Raw genomic sequence first — 27,909 nt, forward strand, 5'->3', positions numbered from 1 at the left:
TGAGCTTTGGAGATGATGGTTGGGGATTGTCGTGCCTGACCAGTGTAAGAGTTGCATTGTTGTTGAGAAGCCCTAAGAATATCTCCAGATGATGCTGCCTAATCATTAGCAGTTTTACTATAATGATATAAAAAAGATGAGTAAGTCAACCCTGCCCTGTGGCTAAGATTGCGAATTTAGAGTTCATTGGATTAGAAATATGTCCATCGGTTTAGCAATGAGTGATGTCAGCATGAGGCTTGATCGTGAGGTCTGGGGTAGCGATAGGGATCCATAGGTTTTGGATATCAACATGACGTAAGGGGATGAGGCCTTGCCTTTTAGATTTAAATTATTCTCTGCAGAAAAAGGAACAGAAGTTCAATGTGACTTGAACAGTTCTTTAACACTGTATGTCGGCAATTATTGTGAATTACAAAGGAAAATCAAAAAGACAATACTGCATCTTGAATTATCAATACTGAAGGGTACAATCATTACCAGGTGCAGCATCACCACACCATTACAAGTCTTTCCATGCAGAATGGAAAATGTACAAGTGCACTTGGTGTGTGAGCATCAATTTTTGAAGTGTCTGTGAATATTCCCCCAAAGATTCCCCTGATATATTCTGCCTGCTTTTAACAGGCAAGAGAGGTCTGTGGGCAAACTCGAGGTAAAGATTTAACCTCAGAATTTCTAATTTGGATGCAAATGATAACATTTTCATCTGAATCCCAATTTTAGGGCTGGTGCAACGATGGCCATAGTGTGAACTAACTTGGGTGCCCAAGACCAGTGGGTAAAAGAAAGCGCTGGCGAGGCACACAAAAGAAGACTTTATGGTCCACCTTTTATACATACACAGATTACCTTTAAAGAGACACCTGTGATCATGGACGTCATTTAGGGGTCGCCAGGGGTTGCAGCTGCAACCCCTGGCTTGCCCGTTGCTACCCCTGGCACTGCTTTTGCAACCCCTGGCCTCAGTGGTGGCAAAATCAGTGCCTGGAACACAGGGGCAGCTCTTCCTAATGGACGCTTGTTGGAGCTCCACTTGCCTGGTTTCTGTCAATTTTTTTTATATTATACAAATAGTGAATAATATTATTCACTCTTAGTGTGAAACAAATGGAGTACATTAGCTGGAATATCTGAAAGCTAAGGTAAATAAAAAACGCGGTTAAATGTATGTTGTATGCATGCTTGTGGGTGAAAGTGTGTTTATGTGTGCGAGAGTGCGTGAATGTGTTAGTATGCGCAAGCATGTGTGTGTGAGTCAAAGTAAAGGTCAAATGGCGTGCAATGTCACTTCCGCTACCCCTGGCATTTTGGTGACTTGACGTCCATGCCTGTGTTACTTACACTGCTGCTAGAAACCTCAGCCTCTGGTTTTAGGGGCAGGACGCTCTTGTCCACCGCACGGATGGAGCACAGGGACCCTGGGGATGCCTGAAGGTGCATGGTGACCTCTGATCCAGGAAGGGTCTCCTCCTCAGAGAAGTCCAGGGTAACCTGGGAAAAAAAAAAAGGAGCGGGAGGCAAGGGTCACCAAGGAACTGAGAATCTTACATTTTGTTCGATATAGAGCTTGCTATCAGGGCTGGTGTCTTTGACCTCAGCAGCAAGACCTTAAAAGGTTGAATAATTTGACGGGCTTTGATATGAGAAATATTGCAGGTGATTCAGAACGAAAAAGAGAAATCGGTCGAACATGTGGATGGAAAGTAGAATCAGTGACAAGCGGTAGTTAGGGAGAAGCTAGAGAAATAAGTCAAAGTTAACAGAAATGAGACAGAAAAAGAAAAGTGGAGAGTGAAGGATGAAAAGTAAGAAACGAGAGCTTTTGGATTGAGACTGAGCAAAGAGATTAAATAGAAAGAGGGAGCAAGAAAAGAAGTAGTTTGAGAAACATGAAGTAAACATAAATAGAAAGCGGGAAAGAGTTGGTGCAAAATTAAAAGGAAGAAAGAATTAAACAAAGGAAGAAAGGCAAAGAGGAAAGAGAAGAAAACACAATGAAAAGAAGAAACTAATTGATGGCAGAGGAATGGAAGCGCGTAAGAAATAAAGAAATTATGAGCAAAAGAAAGAAGATAGAGTAAAGAAGATGACCTGAAAGAGTCAGACAGAACGTGGAATACTTTTCTGAGGGTTGGCGTTCTACTTATTATACAGGATTATACTTCTATAAACCTACCACATTCTTAAAACATTTGTCGATAGTGAGTGTGGTGCTCTCAGCAGCCATTTTCTTCTCGGCCAGTGCGGCGTAGACCAGGAGGGTGGCAAAGGGGGCTAGGTCGGCACTGATGGGCATCGGGAGGGAGAAGGAACCTGCCAAGTCTGGGAGGAGCACAAAGCACAGAGATTTCAGGAAAATCCACCCACTGCCCTTATAAGGTGGATAATCATTCTGTTTTCTGCATTTGACCTCCACCAACTACAACTCGAGGGATAATTCACATGGGCACAGCTGATCAATGGCCAGTCCTTCTTGGCAACTGAGCGTAAAGTGCATTTTACATTCACTTTTAACTCAAACAGGGCCAATTCCCTGTTGTGTTTCAACCAATTACCCACGTATGGAGAGGGATGGGTGAAATGCTGATATGCATGCCAATTACTGGCCTGCTGTGGTGCTGGAGAGGTGACTAGTGCTTGATCTGAGTGTAGATATACCTTTACTTATCTCTGCCTATGTGTTCTGTATGTAGCTTCCCAAATCTATACAATTAGGGCTCCTGGCTTTATTGTATTTATCTTATTGGTATTGATTCGGGTTGTTTTTTTAACATTTCCATCTATATTTATCCATATTTATTTTTTGCACATCTTATTGATATTTAAGTTTATTTTGTGTTTAGATAATAAATGGAGCTGTAAATTGGTATATTTCAGTGTTTATTTTATTCTTGGATGTGTACTCATACATGGATGCCTGTCACGTGTGAGCAAAGTAAGAAACCACGTTTAACAATAGACTGCACTCACAGGTACATATTAGCATTAAACTACAAATATATGCGAACATGTGCCTTTTATTTAAGGAAATCCTCTCCATGCTGTCTATCTGCTCAGCTGTTGCCTGGAATTGATTAAAGACAGCATGGAGAGTCTCTCACAAGAACCACAATTTTCAGTATTTTCCGCTTTTAAAAATATATACAGACAGGAAACACATTGTTTTCTGTTTGCATTTACCTGTAAAAATCTGTAAAAACGGAAATCCCGAAGTCTTAACTATAATTCATGGCCCAAGCATTGTAATAGATAGGTTTGATACAATATATACGGCTTATCTAATTTAAGCTATGCTCTCTGTATTAGAAGGGAACACTTGGTGAACAAAAACTACTCTGTGCAGCACAACACAGTATAGACTCACTGTGTCACTGCTACTGCACAGGGGATAGGCTCCTACCTCCCATGCATATCCCCCGCTCACCAGCATAAACCTCTGCTTCTCACCCCTGGCTTCTTTCCTTTCGATCCCCCGGCCACAACAGTTACTCAACACCAGTGAATACTGCATTCACCCCCAAACTCTGTTCCGTCACTTCCTGCCCTACTGCGAATACCCTGTGGCCCTAACTCATGCACAACGGCCTCCCATCTTGCACTGCTACGTCATTTCCTGTTTTCAGAAGCTTGTACAAAAAAAGTATGGAGTTAAATTCAATTTAGGAAACCTAATAGTGACAGCACGAAGACACTGTTCCAGTAAAGGTGGGGTCAGTGACCCTATCATAAGATGGGTGTGGAATTGAAGATGGCAAAAGGGGGTTCAGTGCAGCGCGGTAGCAAAGGTGTCACGGAAAACAGGCCCCTTATTTCCCAGAGTGGTAATAAATAACAGCTGCAATTTGGGTGAAATGGGCCCTTTAGGATCTCGGGACCTGGCACCACTGCACCTGCTGCACTATGACAGCCACGCTTCTGTTTTAAACCTACTTGTTTTGCTGACCTCCCTCCTCTTCTGCCCATGGTGAGCGATCGTTCCTTTAGCTGCGACCTGAGGAAGACATAAGGATGTGTTAAAAGGTGAGGACCTTCTGCAGGCTCAAGGGACACCAAGTGACGTATGCACCACAGAGTGAAATGCCCCGCCCATACATGACTGCAAACTGACGGTAGGTTGGCTATTTTATAATGTGGCCTGCAAAGTTCTAAAAAATGCTTATTTTCATTCCCAAAAACTTTATTTCGGTCAGCTAGGACCATAAAAGTGCATGCAAAGAAAGTTCTTGCACATAAAAGCATGTAAAATGAGACCAATCATTGGTGGCTACACTGGTGTTTTTTAGTTTAACAGCGTTAAAAAAACAATGCCGAGGTCATAAAGTGGTGGTTCCACGCAAATTGTGTCTCAAACCCGTTCCCAACCAACTATCAAGAATCTTTTCCCTTAGAAAAAAGGGCACCTCAAAGATAAAATGTTTACACTTACAGTTCGCAGAATAAAAACTTATTTCTTCAGCAGGTTTAGGATTTGAGACGTTAAAAAGATAAAAAATGTAAGTAAAACTTTTAGCAAATGAAAACAGTATGTACATTTAGGACTGAGATAACAGGTTTTAAAAGGTCCAGCGCATGCGCCACATAGAAGTTAAAAATCTGTACACAGCAAGGACAATGGGCTTGCGAGTGCCAAACTTTAGGACTCTAAATACTTCCTCACATTGCTCGAACCCTAAATTCCTGCACATCTGGATAAGCCAGCGCCGCCTGGCTGGTTTGCAGCCAGGACAAAAAAAGAAAACATGGATCTCTGACTCTTCCTTACAATTGCAGGCAGGGCACCTTTGCAAGGCAGTTTTTGACCACTTGCAGAGGAAGGCACAGAGCGGCAGGGTACCAAATCTAAACTGGGCAGACAGTTTCCTTGCCAGGAGTGTTTGGATATTGTCCAGGACGGGATCTATTTCGTACTCACCTTTGATTGACAGGAATTCGGCTGTCAAGTGTCCTAGAGCCGAGCTCCCTTTGATGGCTTCAAATGTATTCATTCTATACGTTTTTACCAATTCTGAGCGTGAGGTTGCAGGACACGCTTCCTCTGGGTTACTCCAGAGACTTGGTTTTCCGAGCCTACTGCATTCATCCTTTACGTATGCAAACCAAGGGATTTTTTATACACCCTGGAACCTCAATAGCTCTTTCAGTTCTGACCGATAAACTGTCAGTTCCGGGGTCACCCACAATTTACGCCAAAAAGTTAGGGGGCTGAGACCGATCTCATCCCCAACAGGTCTAATTCCTGAATCCAGCCGTAGAGGGATTAGGGGGGTACTGGAAGGGAGACCCAATATATGCCTCATAAAACTATTCTCTACTTTGCTCAAATCACTTGGACAACAGTGACCCCATAATTCAGCTCCATACGTAGTCGTGCCCTTGACTTGCTCCTTATAAATCACTACTATAGGCCCATCGTCTATTCTCACCGCTTTCCAAAATAAAAGTTGTAGTCTATATATTTGGTCATTGGTGGAACTGTTCTTTCTGAATCTGGCTTGGTAAGGGCTCAATGTTTCATGTTCTTCCATCCGCCCCTGGAGCCGACCAAGAAGTATTCGTGCAAACAGTTTTTGCATGACATCGATCAAACTGATCGGTCTATAGTTTTCAGGCAGAAGTGGTGAGCCCTTTTTAAAAACTGGGATGATTTCTGCCCCTGCCCAGGTTTCCAGGATCGGCATACCTTTCATGATAGCATTAAATAAAACCCATAGGTAGGGTCCCCATATTTTTGGTTCTGCCCAGAAGAGATCCCCTGGTAGCTTGTCCAATCCCGGTGCTTTGCCAGAGGGAAGTTTGTTTATTGCATTCGAAACTTCTAGTAAGGTAATCTCGGGGGCTTCTTCATGATTGGCCCTTGGCGGGATTGTGGGTATGTCCTCATTGCAGCCGAATGCTTCCTTCGTCATATGTAAAGCCTGAAAGTGTACTTTCCATACTTCTGCTGCTATGTTTGGTTTTATTGTTGGCTGTCCTTTACTACTGCCTGTGCTGACTATAGACCAGAATTCCTTCATATCTTTATTGGATAGGGCGGTTTTTAGAACGTCCCATCTATTCAGTTCCCAGGTCTGCTTTGCTTGTCGGCTGCTCTCTTCCTACAACACCCGCATGTGTTTAGTTAGAGACTTATCCTTAACTTTGATGGCCTCTAACAAAGCCTGTTTTGGCTTACGGCAATTATCATTAAACCAGGGTTGAGTAACCCATTTTTTCACCTTAGAGTGTATCTTTGGGTAGAATATATCAGCCAATTTAGATGCCAGATCTGCATGCAAATCTGCAACTCTGTAATGGATAGTGAGTTCCCCACCACTGTGGCAGCTTCTCCAAATTCTAGTAGGACTGGAACAATTTCTGTATATAATACGGTCAGCTATTTGGGTGACTGCTGGATTGCCCCCCCCTTATTCTTCTCCTTTTGTTGGAGAGTATTAGTCTATTATCTGGGGGGTACTGCTGACCATGGCAGTTCCAAGGTCCGGCATCTTCAATTCCATGGACAAAGCGTTGTGATCGCTTTCGTGCCGTGGAAGGACAGCGAAGTCAAGAACCCTTTGCCATAACCTAGTTTCCACTAGAATATAATCCAGGAGAGAGGCTTGGCCTATTCTGTTGAATGTTAGGTTCCCCGGTGTGTCCGATACTGTATGCCGGTTGCACACTCTGAGGGAGTGGGTCAGTGTGATTGCATTGATCTGGAGTGCCAGCGGGGTCCAAGCCTTAATTGGTGGGATTTGTGGACCAGGGATTAACCATCGCGAATCCTCCTCACTAGAGATTGTGTCAATGATCTCAGCAAGAGGCTCAAATTGGCTATTAAAGCCCCCCCTCCAATCAACCACATATTTGGGGGGACAGTGGGAATTAAGAAATTCAGTTGGTCAAGGGTCTGGGATTCCTTACTATGACTTACAGGCCTGGAATAGATGTTAATAAAAGCCAATTTCAGCTTGGTGGAAAAACTGAATGCTACACATTGAATGTCATTGGACGAGGGGTTCAGCTGGTTAACTCTTCGGCTCAGGTGTAAGCCAACCCAAATACATAGGCCCCCGGATGGTCTACCCCTACCACACAAAGTGGCAGGAATGCTAAATGACAAAAACCCCACCCTTGCAAAGTCTTCCCGTGCCCGTGTTTCCTACAACATGCAGATATCATATCGGTCCACAAAAAGTCCCCAATCAGAGCAGGACAGTTTGCTTTTTAGACCAGCAACGTTCAAAGATAGGACCCTCAGCTTGCTACCTGGATTGTGCTTGTCAGTTGTACAATCAAAGACATAGGTATCAGGGGTTTGAATACCCCCTATTTGGGCCGAGGGAAGGTTACCAAGTATTCAAATAGGTTCTTCTGTCCTCGTGTCGCTGATGTTGGTGAGACGGGGATTGGGGCAGCTAGTGATCCAGGCAATTCTTCCCGTAGCCCTGTTGCACCGCCGGTCACCTGTTGTGTTAGTATATCTAGGTCCTTTGAATCTGTCCCTACCCCGGGGGTGGCGGACTGACTTGGTTGACCGCTACCATGCTCCTCTAATTCTCCAGGACACCTTGAGGCTCTGGTTCCCTGGCCTGTTCCCCTTATTAGTGCTTGTCAATCCACTTCTTCCAGAACCCCAAATCTGTTTGTTACAGGTATGTTATAGAACAAGGGTCTGGGAGATGGATACCTGTGGCCATCATTTTGATGTTCCAGTGGCTACCTACCGGGATCTAGGGTGGTGTTGACCCTATCTGGTATATAGCAGTGGGAATAAAAGTAGTCCAGTGGAAGGGCCCTAACCCCGGTTGCGTTTCTGACTTCTTAGCCTACATACTGTCTGAGAATTATTAAAATTGATGACCACACAGTCCCCTTGTATTGTTTTTTGATGTTTCCCACCCAACCCACTCATTGGACCATTCAAATTTCCCCTGCCCTGTCATAGGCCAGCTTTCTGTATCTTACCAACCAAAACAGACTTTTATTCCTGAGTTCCAGATGTGTCTCCCTCTGGTCGTTTTTAAGTTTTGGTACTCCTGTCAATATGATCACGTAACTAAGGTGAGGAGTCTGGGGGTACATTTATAGTAGGCTGGATCATTACTTCTGTCCTACCCACTGAACTGTCTTCCCCCCCAGCCCTTCTCTACTCCCTCTAGGCCCTATTGGAATAATATTATTTTTGTTTATGCCCCGCGTGTTGTGCGTGGTGTTGTCATACTCAACCTTGCAATTAACATTCCTGGATGCTGTGTGGGTAATGGGATCTTGTGCCTGCTCTACACCTAAACTTTGCGCTGGCGTGAGGATGGTTTTGCCTCTCAAATGAGTGTGATCATTGGCCCGAGTAGGGCCCCCGAGACTGGTGGAATCTTGCTTTCTTGCCATACCAGCTCTATCTGAAGATGTCAAGCTTGAGCTGTCTACCTGGCTGTGAAAAATCAACCCCCCTCAATGAGGTTTGTGTGGTGTTGGTGCATATGTGTGCTTGCCTAGTATCACCAATGTTACCAAATTGTGTATACAATCAGCTAGGGGGGCAACTTCTTCCTTCACAATAGCTCTAAGTTGGGTCAGTAAGTCCGCTAACAGGTTCTGCATCCAGGATGGATAACCCATATCTGTTCGAATGTAAATGGTGCAATCTACAGTTGCATCAGGGTTGTCCAAAGGCTCCACGCTAATTGTAGGCCCCCCTTTAACTTACTTACTTTTGGCTGCCCCTCCCCCACTTGTTGGGTAGACTAAAAGCAGCACCCTCCTTTCGGGTTACAATTTTTGGTGCGGCTTCTTCTGGTGGGGATGGCGAAGGTACGGTTGCCCTAGGTGCAGCAGCTGGGGTAGCAGTTTTAGAGGTAGATAGATCTAACAGGGGGAGAGAAAGATCTGGGGTTAGTGACAGTCGCCTTTCGGTGAGTCCTATTTCTGCAGTTACCGCACCTATGGCCCTCTGTAACATTCTATCGATTGAGGTTGGAGGCAATGAGGATGTGGGGTTACTTGGGATCGAAGCTGTTTAACAGAGCAGGTGCGTTTCCCCTTTGTTGAACCTTAGCAGACCCACAATATAACCTCCTAGCTAATGAACCAGGGCTGGATCTAGGTTGGTGCGACCGGTGCCACTGCACCGGGTGCTGACTTCGTGTGGGGGTGCTAACATGATGATTTTAAAAGCACCTGCTGCTTTCTTGGACTCCGGAAATTTTCAGCCACCAATAAAAATGTCTAAATGACTGCAGTGATGAATGCACTTCTTAGAGAGAGAGGGAGAGATCAAAGTTTTGTGTAATGGAAGTTTCTACTCATCATAAGGTAGCGCAGAGGGTTACCATGCTTGCTGCAAAGAACGTGCAGCTCACAAAGTGCATATAATGGAATGTAAATAGGTCAGTGGGTTACACTTTTTTCAGAGAGAGCATATTGTTGCTAATTCTTTATGAGTTAAAATCCTAATGTGGAACAGTGAGCAAGTAACTGTTATCAAAGATGCATGCAAACTGCAGGGTATAGGCTAGAGCGTTATGATTTCCCCCCAGTTTTTCATTATCCTAATGTTGCAAAATGGGTTCATTTGGGTAGAAATCAATTCTTATTCTTATTATTAAAGAGAACCCCCCATCCATGGTGCTAGGTTTTAAATTGTAAGTTTCTGATTCTCCTGACCAAGCACTCTTAAACTATCCTGCCTACCTGTACGGATGAGCTGTGACTCCTACACCTTCTTGTCCTCTCTCTTATGTAACATTTCCTATGCACTGATTTACACACTTATGATTGATTGTATCTATGTAATCTAAGTGATTTAAAGTGTTCTGACACCTTACACTGATAGGAGCGGCGCTATAAAATAAATTAAATGCACCTGAGACTGAATGGTTACGGAGACTTGAGGGGCACTGTTAAAGGATGGTTATGAAAAATCCGTAGTGGAGGTGGTCATTGGGGGTGCCGACAAGCATTGTCGCACTGGACGCCACAAGCACTAAAGCCGGCCCTGCTAGGAACCATAGAACGTGCACCTAGAATTCATATAATCAACAAGCCACAAGGATATGCAGAGAGTGGAATTAACGGGTAAAGCGTGGAACAGCTTTCAACCTGTGTACTCGCAGTTCTAACGAGTAATTAATCCCCGCCCCTTAAGATCCGTACTAAATAGAGTTAAGTAAATACAAACTAGTCATACAACAGTCACTAGAGATTGTCGGAAATGTCTCAAGAGCAACCAAGGCAAAACTCTTCCCTTAGAGTGTTTAGGGGGCACTCTCCTTTCCCCTTCTGCAGAATCTCCTCCCCGTAAACCACCCAGTGCTCCGCTGGGATAGAACCAGTTAGTAATAGGTGACTGGGCACACTTCAGCACGAAACAGGCAGCATGAGGAAAGATTGAACCAGCAAAGTCTTACCCGCGATTTTCAGAAGAAAGTCCTAGTCAAGGGGGGTCTTCCTGGCAATGACAGGCAAGGACAGGCGCAGTGGGTGTCCAGGCGTCAGTTTAAGCACCGTGGAGCGGCGTCACTGGCGTGAAAGGTGCGATGCAGGGGAGCCTGGGAAACTGAGTCCCTGTGCCTGGCTGCATCCCCGGAATCTGGAAAGCGTGTCCCACGCAGCAGGTGTCCTGGCATCAGATTAAGCGGCGTGGAGAGGCGTCACTGGCGTCAAAGGTGCGATGCAGGGGAGCCTGGGAAACTGATTCCCTGTGTCTGGCTGCAAACCCGGAATCTGGAAAGCGGTTATTTATATTCCTGCTGTTGCACAAACTATTTTGTGGGAATTTCAACATGATAGATTTTAAAAACATCTCCAACTTTTTGTAGTTGGTGAAGTTAAAAACAAACTGTGCAAAAATCAACTTAAAAAATGTGTCACACAGATATTTTAAACTAATGGAGCACCAACCTCACCTCAATGATTTGTAAAGGAAGCAGTCCCCTACAAAACATTTTTCAAAAAATGGTGCTAAAGACATATTTTTAATCCCGCTGAAACTGATCAGTGCAGGAAAGGCTTTAAAGACAGATTGTGGATGTAAAAAGGGCAGGTGTGAGGGAACTTCTTACCTAAGGTAATCTCCTAACTCTGAGAAAACATGGGGCATATCAGCAACAACCAGTGATAATTATCGCTAAGCGCACTTAGCGCTAGGATAATTATCGCCAGCTAGCGTGGATTTTTATCGCTGAGATAGCGTGCTATTAGCAACGCTTATCTCAAAAGCGATAAAAATCCTAGCGCTAACTGCCTAACGTGAGATAATCTCACGATAATCTCACGAAATGTGGCGTTAGCTTGTTAATAGGGACTCACAAACTTAGCCATGATATCCACCTTCCATAGGATATCATGGCTAAGTCAGTCCTGAAGCAGGCGTAAGGAAAGTAGCGATAACAGGGGTTATCACTACTTTTCCTGCCGCTATGCTTCATAGCGTGGGGCTTGATGATAGGAGAAATATCGCTTAGCGACATTTCACCTGTCATGTTAGGCCAGGAACGCCCACTTTGCATCTCATTAGAGATTCAAAGCTGGGCGTTAAGATTTCGTGTTCTAAAGCAAGGTTTCACGCGTTAGCGTGACCTTGCTAATTAGGCAATAAAATTATCGCCGCTTTTCGGCCGAAAACGGCAGCAAAAGCGGCGATAATTTTCTATCGCCGCCTTGTAAATATGCCCCCAAGTTTCTTCGAGTAGGAGTTCTCATCTCTTCCATAATCTGCCTGGACCACTCATTATTTTCTTTTTTAATATATTTTATTGATTTTTCCAACTAAACGCATCCATATATAGACAGGATACAAAGGCAAGCAGTAGCTTCCTGGACGATAATTGTCTCTGATCGCAGTCAGATGCCAATTATATACTCACAGATAATAGGTGCATGCATCAATCCAATCCTCCAGGAACAAACATCATGTAGTAACCAGATAACGGAGGAATACATTTTGCAATAGTAAGCATTGAGCAGTAATTGGCATAAAAACAATTCTGCAGCCATCAAGTAATAAAGAAAACAAAACTAAACCCCCCCACCCTCATATTCCACCCCTCCCCGGCGTGTCACACAAAACAAACATTACAAGAGCCCCAGGATGGGGCACAACACTTCGCAAAACCAATATCATGAGATGAACATCAAGGAGCACCACATCCCCAATGAGAAATAAATCTATAACTATGACAGGTACAGTTAACCAAGTATGGGATATATACTAATCAGAGTAAAGCGAGTGGAGTGCTTGCCATCGACCTCTCACCCAGCTCAGTATTCGGGGCTTTCAATAAGACTACCTGTGCTTCCCAGGCCCTCGCGGCCTCCAAAGCTTTGTCACTGTGCACTCGGCTAGCCATCTGCAATCTAACTGTACCCTTGCATTCTTCCCACCTAAGGAGTTCCGCCCTCCACCTCTGAACGCTGGGGCCCCGCTTAGCCTTCCAATGTGCCGTAATGTCCCTTTTGGCCAGTAAAAGACCCTGGTCCAAAAGTTTGCTAGTGACCTTGGTCTTGGATGTGTGGGGAAACCAGTGGTTTCTATTTTCCTTTCAGTTATATCACACAATATCATAACCACCTCCTCCCAAATGTCCCAAACTGCGGACAATCCCACAGCATATGGTGGAAGTTCGCATCCTCTGTACTGCATCGTGGGTACCGCGCTGTGTCTGTATTGTAGTATGTGTTAATCTTAGCCGGGGTGAGGTACGCCCTAAGCAGTACAAAAAAGTGCACTAGTTGGAACCGGGCATTTCTAGTCCTTTTCCACGCCCTCTCAACCAAGTGAGCCCACACCTTCTCTGGGATCTCTTTACCTAGGTCCTCTTCCCACTTCCGCTGCAGTTCCCACAGTGGGGACAGCGCTTCACGTGTCATACGCTTATATAAACGAGTTACTGCTTTAAAGGTCCCAGCCGCCATTACCACATATTGGCAAGCCATGGAGGTCCGTGGGTCTGATAACCCTTCTAGCCAGTGCTTTTGGATGGCCGAAACCAGAGCGGAATGGAGCAGAAAATCCCCACGGAGGAGATCATACCTGTCCTGCAATGCGTCAAATGGGAGGAGGGTACTATCCTCATATAGATCACCTAACATATGCAAACCCTTCTCTCCCCAACCAGTCAATGCAGTCCAATAACCGCCATGTGGGAAAGCAGTACACATGGCTAAAGGAATCTCTGGGGCATACGGCCGCTCAATCAGCACCCTCCGCTGACTCTGGTTCCAGCAGAGCCAAAACGTCCATAGCTCATTAGAAAGCGTCTGGAGCCGCAATGGAAGTTGTAGAGTAATGGACGATAGTACTTGCCCTGAAACCAACCCCCCTTCCCGCTCGACCGGACGCCGAAATTCCATTGCCACTGCTTGGGTGAGCCACTGCAATTGAGCAGCCAAATAGTATGTCTCAAAGTCAGGGACCGCCTATCCACCATCCGCTCTTGGTCGCATTAAAGTTTTCAGTGCCACCCGTCGCCTGCCAGCCTCCCAAATAAAGCCTGTGATCATTGATTGAAGTTGTATAAAGATCGACGGGGGAATCCAGACTGGTAGGGTTCGAAAATAATACAATAGCCAAGGAAGAGCCACCATTTTAAGAAGGGCCACTAGGCCTGTTACTGAAAGAGGTAAGGCCCCCCAAAATTCCAGGCTACCCCTAAGACCCCGAATAGCTCTACCCACATTACCGTCTAATAGGCTAGCCCGTTTATAGTAAATTTGGGTCCCAAGGTACGGCAAGCAGCGATATTACCACTGCACTCCATTGGTAAGCGATGGTCCCCCATCCAATGGGCCAGCAGGGAACAGGCAAGACTTCGTCCAATTCACCCTGAGGCCCGAAACCGTCTCAAGTTCCTGAAGTAAACGCTTCGCAACGGTATTGGCGTCAGTCGTATTTGCTAGAAACAAAATCAGATCATCAGCATAGAGCGCAATGTATTGAATAGAACCACGCACATTCAGCCCCGAGTAGCACCGTCCCATCCGGGCCTGGGCCGCTAAGGGTTCTACAGCCAAGGCAAACAGCAGAGGGGAGAGCGGGTAACCCTGCCACGTCCCGCGACTCAAGGTGCAAGCAGCCGAAACCAGGCCACCAGTCCTAATTCGAGCAGTAGAAGAGTTGTATAGTAACGCCGTCCAAGCCACAAATGTATCGCCTAAGCCAAAACTGCACATGACTTGAAACAAGTATGGCCACTCCAGGCTGTGAAATGCCTTTTCAATGTCAACCGGGAAAATGGCAGCAGAATCTGTCGTGTAGGAATCAGCTTCCAAAATGCATAGTAGGCGCCTCACATTGATGGCGGTATTCCGAGTTGGAATGAACCCCGCCTGATCTTTGTTCACCAAATGCACCATATGCGGGAACAATCGAGTCGCCAGTATCCGACTCAATATTTTATAATCCGTGGTAAGCATAGACAGTGGGCGATAAGCAGTCCTGTCAGAAGGAGATTTTCCTGGCTTCAGCAAGGAAATAATGACAGCCTCACGGGTAGGGACAGGCAACACACCCGCACTCTTCGCCTCGTTGTAAAGAGCCGTTAATTTAGGAGCCAGAAAATAGATATAGGTCAGATAAAATTTGATCAGCAGACCGTCGGCCCCAGGTGTCTTTTTTCGCGCCATATGTTTTATTGCTCCCCTAACTTCTCCCAATGTTATATCCTGCCCCAGGAGGTCAGCCTGTGGTTTATCAAGGTGCAGCAGCTCAGCCCCAGCTAATACCTCCCCAAGGGCGTCTTCACTCAACACTACCTTACTCTGGTAAAGATCTGTATAATAGGGAAGAAACTAATCATTAATCCCCTGTTGGTTATGAATAGGGTCCCCCGTCGGACTGCACAATTCTATAATAACCGTCCTGCTTTGTCCCGTTCCGTGTGTGCGCGCACTAAATACTTTTTATAATCAAATCAGCGCAGCCTTTCAACCTGCACCGCAACCATCTCCCTGGCTTCTAGCAATTCCTGCTGCCCGCTAGGTAATTCAGGCTGGGCCCGTTCCGCTGCGCACAAGCGCTGATCCGCAGACTCTATATCTTGCAGTAGAGTCTTACGCACCCCCACCATATTACCAATACAGTGACCCCTCAGCATGACCTTAAAGGCATCCCACTCCACTGCAGTCGAGGATGCCTTGCCCGCATTTTCAAGGAAGTATTGAGTAATACCAGTCCCCACCGCCTCTCGAAAGACCTGATCTTCCAGGAGTTCTGGTAGTAAGTGCCAAGTCGGGATCGCAGGGCGCACTTGGGACCAATGAAAGCATAGGAGTAGCGGATTCTGGTCGGACAATGTTCTAGTAAGATATTCCCTATGTCTAACTGCAGCGTGGCTATCGGGAGAACATAGTATCGCATCTAATCTAACATGAAGCTCGTGGAGTGCTAAGAAGAAAGAATAATCACGCTCCCCCGGATGAAGTGCCCGCCAGGTGTCAGCTAACCCCCATCCAAGTTGCCAATCCCTCCTGGCCTTAGAGGTTTTGTGGATAGGTGCTTCAGGGAGAGGCGGATGCGATCTATCTAAAAAAATATCAGGAACAGTGTTAAAATCCCTGCCCATAATCACTGAGCCGGTTAAATAGGACGCCAGCTTTCCAGACAAAAGGTGAAAAAAATACCAGCTGCTCCGTGTTTGGCACATAAATGCTACTCAGCACCACATCGCGACCATTAAGGCGGTCTGCAACCACCACCCTTCTTGGTCTGCTAGCTGCTGCACTGGCCGGAATGGTACCCCCGCTCTAACCCAAATAAGCTCTTCCCGCACGAAAGCAGAATACGATGTATAGAAAAGCTGACCCCTCCACCTACGCTGCAAGGCAAGGCCCTCGTGGCATGTGATGTACGTTTCTTGGAGGAAAGCGATTTGAACACCTCTGCGCACTAAGTAAGCATGCACCTTGTGGCGTTGCACCATTGTGTGTATGCCCCTGACATTTCACGATATACATTTCAGTTCAAGTATTGACCCCATGATACAACCTGATACAGCCCCCAATTAGGACCCTGAACAGGGGAAAAGGGACACGCCAAGGACCCTAAGTACCCAAAAACAAACACACAAAAAAACAACTCCCCCACCCCAGAACAGGCACTAAAACACTAGTTCCCATCCAAACTAGCTAAACACACAATACCCTCTATTAGCTACAGAGGATCAAGGGGGGAGGCGGCTGTGAACCAACATTACTTCGCTAAGAGTGTATTAACAGATCAGCACCAGGCCCCAAACAGAAAACCAATGCCCCGCATCTGAGGGCAAACCACCCCTGAAACAAAACCTGCCCCCTCCTCCAATAGCTCAGTAATGCGAAAAATGGAAATGCAGCATTAGCAGAACAAGGCAGCAGGCACTTCAGGGGAGAAAGAGGAAGAGAAGAAGCGAAACAGAGTTAGAACAAGTTAATAACCCAGTCAGACAATATCATCAGCTGTTCCCGGGGTAACATGCGGCAGTACAACACTGTCAGTATTGGACTCTTCAGATGCGGAACCGTCTGACCCCTTCTCCGACAAAGTGGCCACTGCTGACAACAATCGGCGATCTTGGAGGAGTTTCGATACCGCCTGTCGGGCTGCCGCCCTCTCCTTCTCCGTCTGGGATGCCATAGGCGCCTGCAAGAGAGTGCGTCGTCACCTTGTGCGCCTTGTCCTTCGCTGGTGCTGTTCCTCCATGGCCGGCTCAGTTTGCTGCTCAGCGCCAGTTTTGTAGGATTCAATCCAGTTCCACGCTTCCTTGGGGTCCTCGCAGAAGTGAGCATTGCCATCCAGTACTATACACAGGCGTGCTGGAAACATCAAAGAGTATTGCAGCCCTTTGTCGCGTAGTGCTTGCTTGACCGCCAGGAAAGAAGTGCGGCAATGATGGACATCCAATGAATAGTCCGGGAACAATGACACTGTACAGTTGTCCACGATATAGGGCCCTGAGGTGCGCGCCTTTTGCAGCAAGAAGTCTCTGTCCTTATAATGAAGCAGGCGGGCGACCACCGGCCGATGAGGCCTCCCCGGCACAGGAGGAGGGGCAGGGACCCTGTGGGCCCTCTCCAGAGTGTAGAACTGCATCAGACCAGCCAATGCCACTACATCATGAAGCCAGCCCTCCAGATAGTCGACCATGCTAGAGCCTTCCACGCCCTCCGGCAGGCCTAGGACGCGCACATTATTCCTGCAATTGCGGCCCTCGGCATCCTCAGCCCGCTTCTCCAGTACTTGAACCCTGTGGGTAATGTCCCCCATCTGAGCAGCTAGGGACTGCTGAGCCACATCCACGCTCTCCAGGGTCACCTCCGTCCGCTTCACCCGATCAGACAGCTTAGTGTGCTCCGCAGGGAGAAGCCCATTCGTGATGTCCTCGTGAAGAGTATCCCTAGTGTCCGCTATCGCCTGCAAAATCTGTGCCAACTGCTGCTGAAGCATATTCTCCGCCGGGGGCTCGGGAGATTCCTGCCGCTTGTGGTCCGATGCCGAGTTGCCGAGGTCCAGGAGAGCCTCCACTTGCCTTCCCCTCGGCTTCCCCATAGTTCCAGGGGTGCAACGGCACCAGGCAGACACTAAAGAGCAGCTGTGCCTATATCTGCAGCCCCAAAATCAAACACGAGTGGTCGTATCAGACTGCGAGGTGAGATCTGCATTCAATCTTCGCCCCTGCCGATCGTCCATGCAGCACTGTGGGGCTCAGCCTACACAGTGCGTCACCCCCTACAAAGCCGAAAGCAGAGCCGCCAGGCCCTGCGAGGGTGAGCGGCCTGTCTCTCCCTCAATGAGCCGCGTGGAGCACCAGCAGCAAAAATCTTGGGGCCTGGACCCCTGCTTCCAGCGGAGCCTTCTCCCAATAAGTCCGGCGGCTCTGCAGTGGCACCCAAGGACCAGCCTCTTGTCCCCACGGGTTATGGTGGCACAGTTTGGAGGGGCCCGCAGATGACACCCCTAGTCACAAGGCAAAGTGCAGGGTCCCAAGGGGGAAGCAAACCCAGGCACCAGTCTCTCACCCCCAAAAGACTCAGCAGCACTTCCTCGGGCTAGAACACTCAGCCGCCTCACACCGCCCATGTTGGCATGCTATCATTGGCCCCCACGTACCTCCCAGGGCCGGGGCCAGAAAGTTCAACAGTGCCCCACCAGTCGAGCGTCTCTCGTTGTAGCGGCCGGGTAAATGGCGTCGATCCCAGCCCCGGTAAATTCAACCGGCAGCAGATGCTGTGTGTTTCGCCAAGCCGAGGGGGGGGACCCCACCGATCCTACACAAAACCACGAGGCGCCAGAAACAACGCGGGCCTCCACTCCGATCTCACCTCCCGATCCGCTGGGGGGGTGAGTGCGGATCCCGCTGCAGCACTCAATCTCCCACGTCGGAAGCAAGCAGTGTCAACGACGCTCCTCTCGAGTTGCGCTCGCGGCCAGCACCAGAGCCACGGCTGATCGCTTAACTCCCCCTCTTGCCGGAATCCAAGTCCACTGGTCCCACCTCACGACCACTGTTGCAAGCGCTCCGGAGTGGTGACCGGCGCCATCTTAGGGGACTCTGGGCCAGCGTCTCCATGTCAGCTCCACTCGGTCTGGACAGCTCCCCTGTCGTTCATATCCGTTCAGTGGCAGGGCCAGTTACCCCCAGGCTCAGTGGGGTCATGTACATGCCCCGGATCCGAGGCAGCAGCAATTTCTACAGATAATGAGCTGGGCCGGTGCGGAGCTCCAAAGTCACGCATCCATCGCCATCGGCTCGTTAGCTACGCCCCCCCTGCCTGGACCACTCATAACCATCTTAAAAGGAATCAGGGTCTTCCAGGAGCACCCTACCAGTGATCGGATATGAAGACCCAACCAGGTATCGGTTCCTTTTCTGCATTTTCTAGGTAGGGGAATGGATTTTCCTAAAGCTGCACCTGTCACTGACATGATTGATACCAAGTCTCTGTGGTCATCAGGCGATGCTTTGTGACACTATTAAATATATAAATTCATTTTTTTCAGAGATGTTTTCTCTGACTTGAGCACCTTGAACCTGAGGGTTTTACTGCCCTTCTACTGGTGTTACAGATACACAGCTCTCAGCTACTATGCTAGGATAACATGTAACCTTTAATCCTTTGCTCGATCAAAAATAAGTAATATTTTCGAACTCCTAGTTGGATGATCGTGTAGTCTCCTCTTTTCAATGGAAGGCAGTGACAAGTTCCGGTCCAGCACACGGTACCCCTGACCGAAACGTATCAACCAACCTTCAGAGTTAGGAGGCAGTGACACAGATCCTTTGAGTAGAAGGATCTCTTGCGCAGTCCTCAGCAGTGCAATCCCATCCTAAATATAGCTCAGATGAAGATCTTCATTTGTTTGTCCCATTGATGGCTTCCTTGGCATTCTGAGATGGAGGCGACATGAGGAGCTGAATCTCAACCAATTTAAACGTTTCTAACCACTTCACCCTAGTGCAGTGTTTCCCAAACTGAGGGTCGTGACCCACCCAATTGTAGGTGGGTTGCGAAAGTCCAAGCAATAAATAAAGATGCCATAAAATTCTGTATATCTTCTGTCATCTTTCCTGTGCTCAGAGACAGAGGTCAAAGGTCAGGTTATATCTTCTGACACATTGGTGCTTATTTTTTAAAATGGGGAGTGGGCTTTACAAACTCCTCTCACTTTGCAGTCAGAGAATGAAAACTAAAGTGAATTATGAGGGAATCTTACTAGGGTTCAGGTGCATAGGGTTGAAAGGAAAGACAGTAGGAGGTTACGTTTTATAGCACACAACCTGTGAATGAACTGTACACATTCAGGAGTTAGGAAAGCAAAAACGAAGCATATAGTTTTGTAATTCTGATGGAAACAAATATTTTAACAGGATCAAAACAAATCCAGAACCATTACTTGGTGATGCATGAATAATAAATATTCACTGATACCGGATTTCATTTGTGTGCAGTATAGTTTTACCAGTATGTATTAGTAAATTTAATGGCCATTTCAATAGAATATGTGTTTTCTGTAACCGACAGTGTCAGGTGCAACTCCTCCGCTAAGGCAGAGGAGCGTTGCCCCACTGCTCTGTGAGCAGTTTGAAAAGTAAGAATAAAAGGATAATAACTGAGTTATTATCATTTTATTTTTCCATCCTGGTTCAGCTGTGGCGGGGCTGGGCTGTCACAGGAGGAGTGCTGGGCACTCCCTTAAGTGCGCATGACGGTTTGGCCAGCCGTCTTGGGCCAGTCAAACAATCATGCGCACTTAGCATGTTCTCCACCGGGCTGTATTGCACAGCCTGCGTGGAGAACATGCAGAGGCTCCCAGTCCCTGTCTGAGCGCCGAACCCTGGCGCTCAGACCAATCACGTCGCTGCTGTCATGGTGACAGCAGTGTAGCGATTAGCTTGGGGAGCCTGGGAGCTTCCTGCCTTCTTCTGCCTGCATTGAGCACCGAGAGGTGGCGGCCGACCTAAAGGTAAGTGGGTTTTTTCCCTCCCTCCTCCTGCCTCGCCACCCCCGTTAAACATCAACCGCCACTGGACAGTGTGCTGCCACAAGCTGCTTTAATTATATATATTATTAAAACGCCTGCCTCATGCGCATTAAAGCTTGGTGGGTCACATAAGGTTGTTGCTCAGAATATTGGGGTCCTCATTTATGAAAGTGTAATGAAAAGGGTTGCATTGCTGGTTGAAAACAGCGATGCAACCCTTTTCATTGCACCCTCCTTGCGACACCATGGACGAGCCGTATTTAAACTACGGTGCTCCATGTCGCAAGTATTGAACACAAATGTCAGGATTTCTGACGTATCTGTTGGCGCAGTAATGATGCATTGCTGGAGTGTGTCGGAAAACGGGCACAACTCCAGCAATGTGTCATCACACATGGGCGAGTCCCATGTGAAAGACCCTGCGGCAGTCCTTACGCCTGCTTGAAGCAGGGATAAGGATTTCATGCAGTGAAGTCATAGAAGTGATGCAGTAAAATCTCATAGATTTCACTGTGCAACTTCTGCAAGCCTTTTTCATGGGAGAAGCCCACCCCGCATACATTATACCTGACAAAGGTACAATGTAGCACAGGGCTTCACAAAGTGACACATCTGCCGAGATGCATCACTTTGTAAATAGGGCACAGTGTGGCGCATTGATTACGCCGCCGCAGCGTCACAAAAAAGTGACGCAATGGCAGCGTAAGCCCTTTTATAAACAAGGGCCTAGGTTGTGGTTCTATAAAGTTTGGGAAGAAGTGCCCTAGTGGTTTTTCATCTCAGGCATCTCAGTGGACCACACATCTGGAATTTTCAGGTGCACTTAAAAGCACTGATTCTCATTGGGAGGACAACAACAGCAGCCAACCATTCACCTCCACTGAGCACTCAACAGTCATGTATTTATTAGGTGTGATATTTTTTGCTGGCCCAAAAATGTCCCTGTTTTAACAGGTTGATGCTTGAATGCCATCAGGAGTTATATGATCAAATCACAAATCAATTTAACAGAATACCAGAGACTGCATTGGCTGCTCACATTGTCACTGGTTTGTTTTTCCACAAGCAATGAATTCCAGATCTTCATCATGGTTTATTGCAGGATACCATCGAACGCACTCCCTTTCTGTGTTAAATAAATGTCAAAACTCTTTTAATTTACAGCTTTAATTCATAATAATGACTCCACCATTGTGGCATTTAACTATTCAAATAAAATAATATGGAAACCATGTGCCCATAAATTACCCAGAAAGATGGCTCAGGCAGTGAAACTATTGCTGCTGACATCTGCATTGCCTGCATGTCAAGAGGTGAATCATGGCAAGGTTAGCAAAGTCTCCCATTCTTCAAAGATCAGGCAATGTAATAAAATTAAATTGGTTAAAAATATAATCTGTCTTTACTACGTTTCAAAATGGAAATTTATCATGAAACACAAGCTATTAATATTAATAGCTATTAAAAGCAATTAATATTAATATTAATTCATTCCACTGTTACTGCCTCTATGAACCAATATTATAGAAACCCCTCTCGTTCAAGGAATCATGCCAGAAATCCTTAAATCTGGGTAGGTATCCCTCATCTTAAAGAAGCCAACGGTTGACCCTTCGGACTTAAATAATTACCACCCAATATCCAACATCCCTGCTCTGGCCAAAATCTTAGAAAAATGTGCTCACGTGCAGCTTGGCAACCACATAGATCATTTCAACCTGCTCAACCAATACCAGTCCGGCTTCCGTGCAGGTCACGCGTCATCTGCCATGACCCACATATTAGATGCTGCACTAAAAATCCTTGACCAAAATGAAGCCTGTTTGCTAATCTTGCTCGACCTATCTTCTGCCTTTGACACCGTCAAAGATGACAACTTGCTAGATCTCCTGAAACACAGAATGGGATTATCTGGATCAGTTCTAAATTGGTTCACCTCTTTCCCTCAAAATGGATTACAAAGATTCAAGATTAATCAATTCTTGTCTAAGCCCGTCCCAGTCTCTTTCTGCAGGGATCATCCCTCTCTCCTACACTTTTCAACCTAATTGATGGAACCGCTCACCGAACTTCTCAACTCCTCTAATGTCCATTATCACATGTACGCAGGTGATACACAACTATATTTAAAGATCCACTCACTAGAGGACATCAAATCTTTGAACTTGACGCTTCAAAAAAAGCAGACCGGGCTGGCCGAAAACCATTTGAAACTAAACACCCTCAAAACTGAATTCCTCCTAATCTCTCCTCCAGTGGCGGATGGTGACATTTGAAAGTGGTGAGGCGTAAAACAATTGTCGTACTTCACTGCGGCGATCGAGTTTAGAAAGCGAGCCTGAACCACCTACAGGTGGTTGGGTGGGTTCTCCCCCGAGAAGATTTGGAAAAAAGAGTGGGCAAATGGTGCATTTTCAAGCAAATTTGAGAAAGGAGGAAGATGTCAACCACTCTGAGGTCTGATGACACCGTCCAGTCCCTGGACCGGCCCTCCCACACCCCACACCTCGTGGGTGGTACTAAGGTCACCCCTGTGATCTCTACTGCATTACACAATAGCAAGGCACACATGCATTCTGGCAATGCAAACAGTCAAGCACTGGTTTATGCTCCCCCACCTCCACTAACTACAAAGGAAATCCCACATAATCTCAATAATACACAAGGCCACTGAAAATTGAAGCCCTTTTCATTATCACCACCATTAGCAAATTGTAATAATGAGAAGAACAAGTGGAATTGGTGATGAAAATAACGGAAACAAAAAATGAGATAAAGAGAAGGGATCAGGGTGAGGCCTGCAAGCGATGGACAGGTAATGTGTCTGGTCAGAGATCTACAAATGGGTACTGAAGAAACAGTGTGATGGACACAGGCAGACGCAGGGTTGATGGACTGACAGTGTGACCAGGCAGGTAGGTAAGTGATGTACAGATCTTGTGTCATGTATTAGAACAGGAAGAGACAGATGGGTGATGGAGATATAGTGTTTGTCAGAATAGACAATGTTAAGGCACGTAGACTGTGGGTTCTAGATAGAGGGACTGACCGAACAGGGATGGGGTAAGAGATGGACAGAACGCGTGTCAAGGTGTCAGGATAGGCAGACAGATGCTTTATACAGGGGATGTTGGTGATGGGCAGAGGGGGTCAGGACAAGATGCAGGTGACAGGCAAGCACTATGACTCGGTTGACACAGATAGACGAGTAATGAGCAGACTATGTGAGTGGACGAACAGATAGTGTGTGAGGAGTGGGACAGAGGGGTGCGTGATGGGTAGGCGGTCATCGGGACACACACACGGAAGGCCAGAGATCGCCAATCTAATGACTTTTGGACAGACCATGTCAGGGCATTAGGGGCTCTGAACAGCCAGAGAGTCACCCCAGCCTTATTGCGTCCGTATTAACCCCTGCTCCCTCCTCTACAGCCGCAGCTGCTAGTCAAACCTAAAAATGGACCTTGCTGAATAATGGAAACAGATCCTTACTTTACCCATGTGCTATCAAAGTGTTGTGCGCCCGAGAAGAGGTCACCAGCAGACAAGGCAGTTCCATGTGCTCTACAGCATAGAGCTGTGGCGGGGTAACCCTTCTGAAGTCCCCATACTGCGCGTCAACAAGCTCCGGGATAACAATCACTGAGCTTCAAATACCATGATTCTTGGAGAAGGAACTATACATATGAAGAAGTTATGAACATTCGCTCCCTCGCGCATGTTCTTTTAATTCATGTCTTCCCTGCCAGACACATAAATCACAAGGGGAGGCTTCATGCAAAGAATGACCAAGAAATGAACAAGTGCCACACGCTACTGGTCTGACCCAAACTGCGGAGAGAGCGTGGCGTGTCGCTGTGTCATTACTCTTTCTCTCGTGTGAGTTTCCTTTAGTTTTTGACACCCTGTTCCCTGTTGTCGGGATCCCAGGTGTGCTGTCTCTATTATCAGCGCTGCTCTTTACAGAACGAGGAAAGAAAGTTAAATATCAACTCAGCAGTCTCAGCCGGCAAAACGGGCGGGTGGGTTAGTGCGGGGGGGTGGGGAGGGGAGGGAAGTGGGACGGTAATAATCTATATAAAATAAAAAAAGTACCTTCCTCCGTGACGGCATCACCCACCCCGCCTCAGCTCCTACTGCTCCTGGCGCGTTTTAGGCAGCCTCCCTCCTCCTGCTCCCCTAAGCCAATCACAACGCTGCAAAGGCAGCGCTGTGATTGGTGAGGCGCAGCAGAGAGCACCCCAGCCGGGCGCCTAATGGGCGGCCATTTTCTCTATGCAAGCTGCATGCAGCCTACATAGAGAAAAAAGGAGAGTGCGCATGACTGGGTTGGTCGGCCCTGGGGCCGACCAAACAGTCAGTAACCACAACAGTGGGCAAGCCACTCCACCCGTGCCCTCGAGCAGGACCGCCCACCCGCCCCCAACCAGGCACTCCAGGCACTTCTGCTTTCTTGCCGTGCGAGAAGCAGAAACATAAAATGGTAGTTTTACCATTTTATGTTTCTGCCTTCTCGCACTGCGAGAAAGCAGTGGGGCGATGCCCCCACGTCCCAATGGAGGAGCCATCACTGGGCTCCTCGCAACCAATCAACCATCATTCTAGATTGACTGAAACACCTAACAGCACTCAACTGCCAACCTCTTATCGACTCAGCAAAATTGCTGGGAGTAAGTCTTGACAGAAATCTAAACATGCAGAAACACATTAGTGCAGCAACAAAAGGAGCACATTTTCAGATCAACTCCTTGAGAAGACTAAAACCCTTCCTTCCCGCAAATGACTTCAAACTGGCAGTTCAAGCACTAGTAATCCCCAGATTGGAATATGGGAGTGTTTCTCTTTGAGGTATTCCCCAGATCGACGACGGCCCCTCTAAGAGCTTCAATCAACGCAGCAGCTAGACTCATCACAGGCTCCAAAAGAAACGGTCACATCTCTCCTGACCTTAGAGCCCTCAACTGGCTTCCTTTCGATGCCAGAATTCAACTAAAAATCGCTTGTATGACGCACAAGGCCATACATCACAACACTCTGAGTTATCTGGCTCAGAAATTGCTACTTTCTTGTGGTAACTGATCTCCAGGAACTCTAGTAATCGTCTACTGAAACAACAACGATTTGCCAAGAAGAAAACATACAACCAGGCCTTCTCGGGGATGGCTCTCAGGATTTGGAATGCATTGCCCCCAGAAACTAGACTGAATCCTTCTACTGCATCTTTCAAAAAAGACGTGACATCTCTTCTCATGTCTAAATTTACATGAACTATGTATATAACTTGTAATACGATTGCTGGTTTGTATTGGACATACCTATATTTCTCAAAGCTTGTTTTGTTTCTTACATCTGCCCTGTAAAGTGCTCTGATACTCGCCTATATAACACCTTCCAAATAAATAAATAAATAAATTATAATTTGATCACTAAGCCAAATCACCAGCTGATGACCAAGGTACCGATTGATAGCTTGGTGTTAAGCATACTCTTTCGCATCGGCGACAAACTATGCTTACTGCCAACATAATGGCCCTCCTGCCCGATTTACACTAGGTGGTGCATAGGTTTAATCACCGTATTCATGGCAGAGACTACTCCCTCTCTGCTGTGATTAAACACATCTTGCGGCCCGACGTAGTACGGGCCGTTGGAATTTGACCTCTAATTCCACCCACCTAATTTAGATGGTCAGAATTAGAGGTTAGTTGGGAAGTGAAAACTGGTAAATACTCCCCTCACCATGGAAGAGGACTACCACAGCGAGGAGAGCATTTTCTTTTTATTTTCAATAAGGAATTTCGGTTTTGGATATTCTTTTTGAAAATAAGAAAATAAATCAGGTTGGTGCAGGGCTCCATCCTGATCATGGAGCCCTGCGCCAAAATGTAAACAGCATTCACAGGAACCACCATGACAGCAGATCATACCAATGCTTTAGGAATAACCGCCAGCTCGGTGGATATTTCTAAGATTGCAGGCAGAGTAGTCTTGGCCTGGGGAAAGTTAAGTCCTCTACCAGGTCAACGGAGAGTACTCTGTCCACCAAAATATAAATCGTGGCCAATAGCCACTTCAAATTCTTTCCTGTCCCTCTCTCAGCTCATTCACTAGATGGTCAGAGTCCTGGGCAAGCACAGAACAACTTTGCTGGAAGTTCCTTACAAGAGATACATTTGAGTCGAGGTGTGAAAATAAGAATTGATGCTTTACCGTCAATACATGCCCATCCTCTTCTCAATGACAATTAGTTATCTATTTAAATCCCTATATATGTCCCACCATTTGCTCCACATTGTTGCATGATCAATTCATTAAGACTCGCATCAGCAGCACACATGTTGTAGCAAATTTTGCTTCATACACCAGTCGTTGTTGTTTGTATATTATGTGTGTCACATATAATTATTGTATTATCGCATTAGCAGTTGCTAACTTCAGGTTATCACCACCTCATTACCAGCCTGTGACTAGTTTATCCATTCTCATATTGTCAGCTCATTAATACCTATACTCTAAATCATTAATACTGCTTTAACCAGAAAAAAGCCAATCATTGACTGTTGAGCACCCATCAACAGCTGATGAACTTGTCATCATCAAATACTAACACTTACCATAGGCCTGGGCGTAAAGTTCTTCTCCGCTCGCGAAGTTTGCAGAGTTTTTTCCACTCCGCACTCCGCAAAGGCCGTGGGGTTTTGAAAAACTGCGCTTTGCGGAGAGTAGTTTTTTCCTCGCTCGTGCTCACCAAAGTTAAGTTGGTGACCGCAAGTGAGGAAAATCTTACTCCAGACCTCCTCCTGGCAGGAATTCTCAACGCAGGCGGCCGCGGCTGGTCGCTACTGCTCCTGCTGAAAACTTTTCTGTTAGCATTGAGGAAGCTGTCACTCGGGTAGAACATCTACTTGAGTGGAGGAAAGAAGCAGCGCCCTCTTGCGCACGGCGCAGTTAGCACAGATTGTCCAGGAATAGGACACTTTACCCCACACCCTTTTACTCCGCATGCCATTACCCAGCAGTTTTTACACCACAACATTTTTACAACGCAGGGCTTTACAACGCAATCCATTACAATGCATTCCTGGTGACAACACAATTTACTTTTCTAACTCCACGGGGGCATAACTTTGGGGAATGTGTTGTAATAGTTTGCAGAGTAAAGCCCTGCGTTGTAAAAATTTTGTGGAGTAAAAAATGCGGGGTTATGGCATGCGGAGAAACGCATGTGGGCTGACGGATGTTTCCCATTTTCCAGCATGGGACAAACACGCAGCACTAACAATCAGCACGAACGGCGTCACCTAATGCACTCCGCCGCTTGCAGAGCTGAACTACACTCCGATCTAACTTACTAGCCATTCTTCAGTTCATTAATGGCACCACCTTAATCCACGCTTAACTTTACTGACTGATGGTTTCCTTGGTATCCCCCTAGAGTTACTTCATAGGCACTGGACTGTCAATAAACG

At 46.7% G+C, this 27,909-nt stretch overlaps 1 protein-coding gene across 4 annotated transcripts in view; it reads right to left on the reverse strand.

Moving 5' to 3' along the window:
* LOC146812892 (alpha-2-macroglobulin-like protein 1) overlaps positions 1 to 27,909 on the reverse strand; it is a 262,454-nt gene that overhangs the window by 66,143 nt on the left and 168,402 nt on the right. For all 4 annotated transcript variants that reach the window (XR_014966934.1, XR_014966933.1, XM_085619961.1 and 1 more), the window contains 3 exons: positions 3,934 to 3,994; positions 2,180 to 2,325; positions 1,345 to 1,494 (listed from right to left, as the gene is read on the reverse strand). Coding sequence is in view for 2 of the 4 variants with exons in the window: in XM_085619961.1 (XP_085476087.1) it covers positions 1,345 to 1,494; positions 2,180 to 2,325; positions 3,934 to 3,994 (357 nt within the window). In the remaining 2 variants the exon portion in view is untranslated. The remainder of the gene's footprint in view (positions 1 to 1,344; positions 1,495 to 2,179; positions 2,326 to 3,933; positions 3,995 to 27,909) is intronic.

Source organism: Triturus cristatus, chromosome 7, assembly GCF_964204655.1.
Source record: "Triturus cristatus chromosome 7, aTriCri1.1, whole genome shotgun sequence".
Lineage (NCBI taxonomy): Eukaryota > Metazoa > Chordata > Amphibia > Caudata > Salamandridae > Triturus > Triturus cristatus.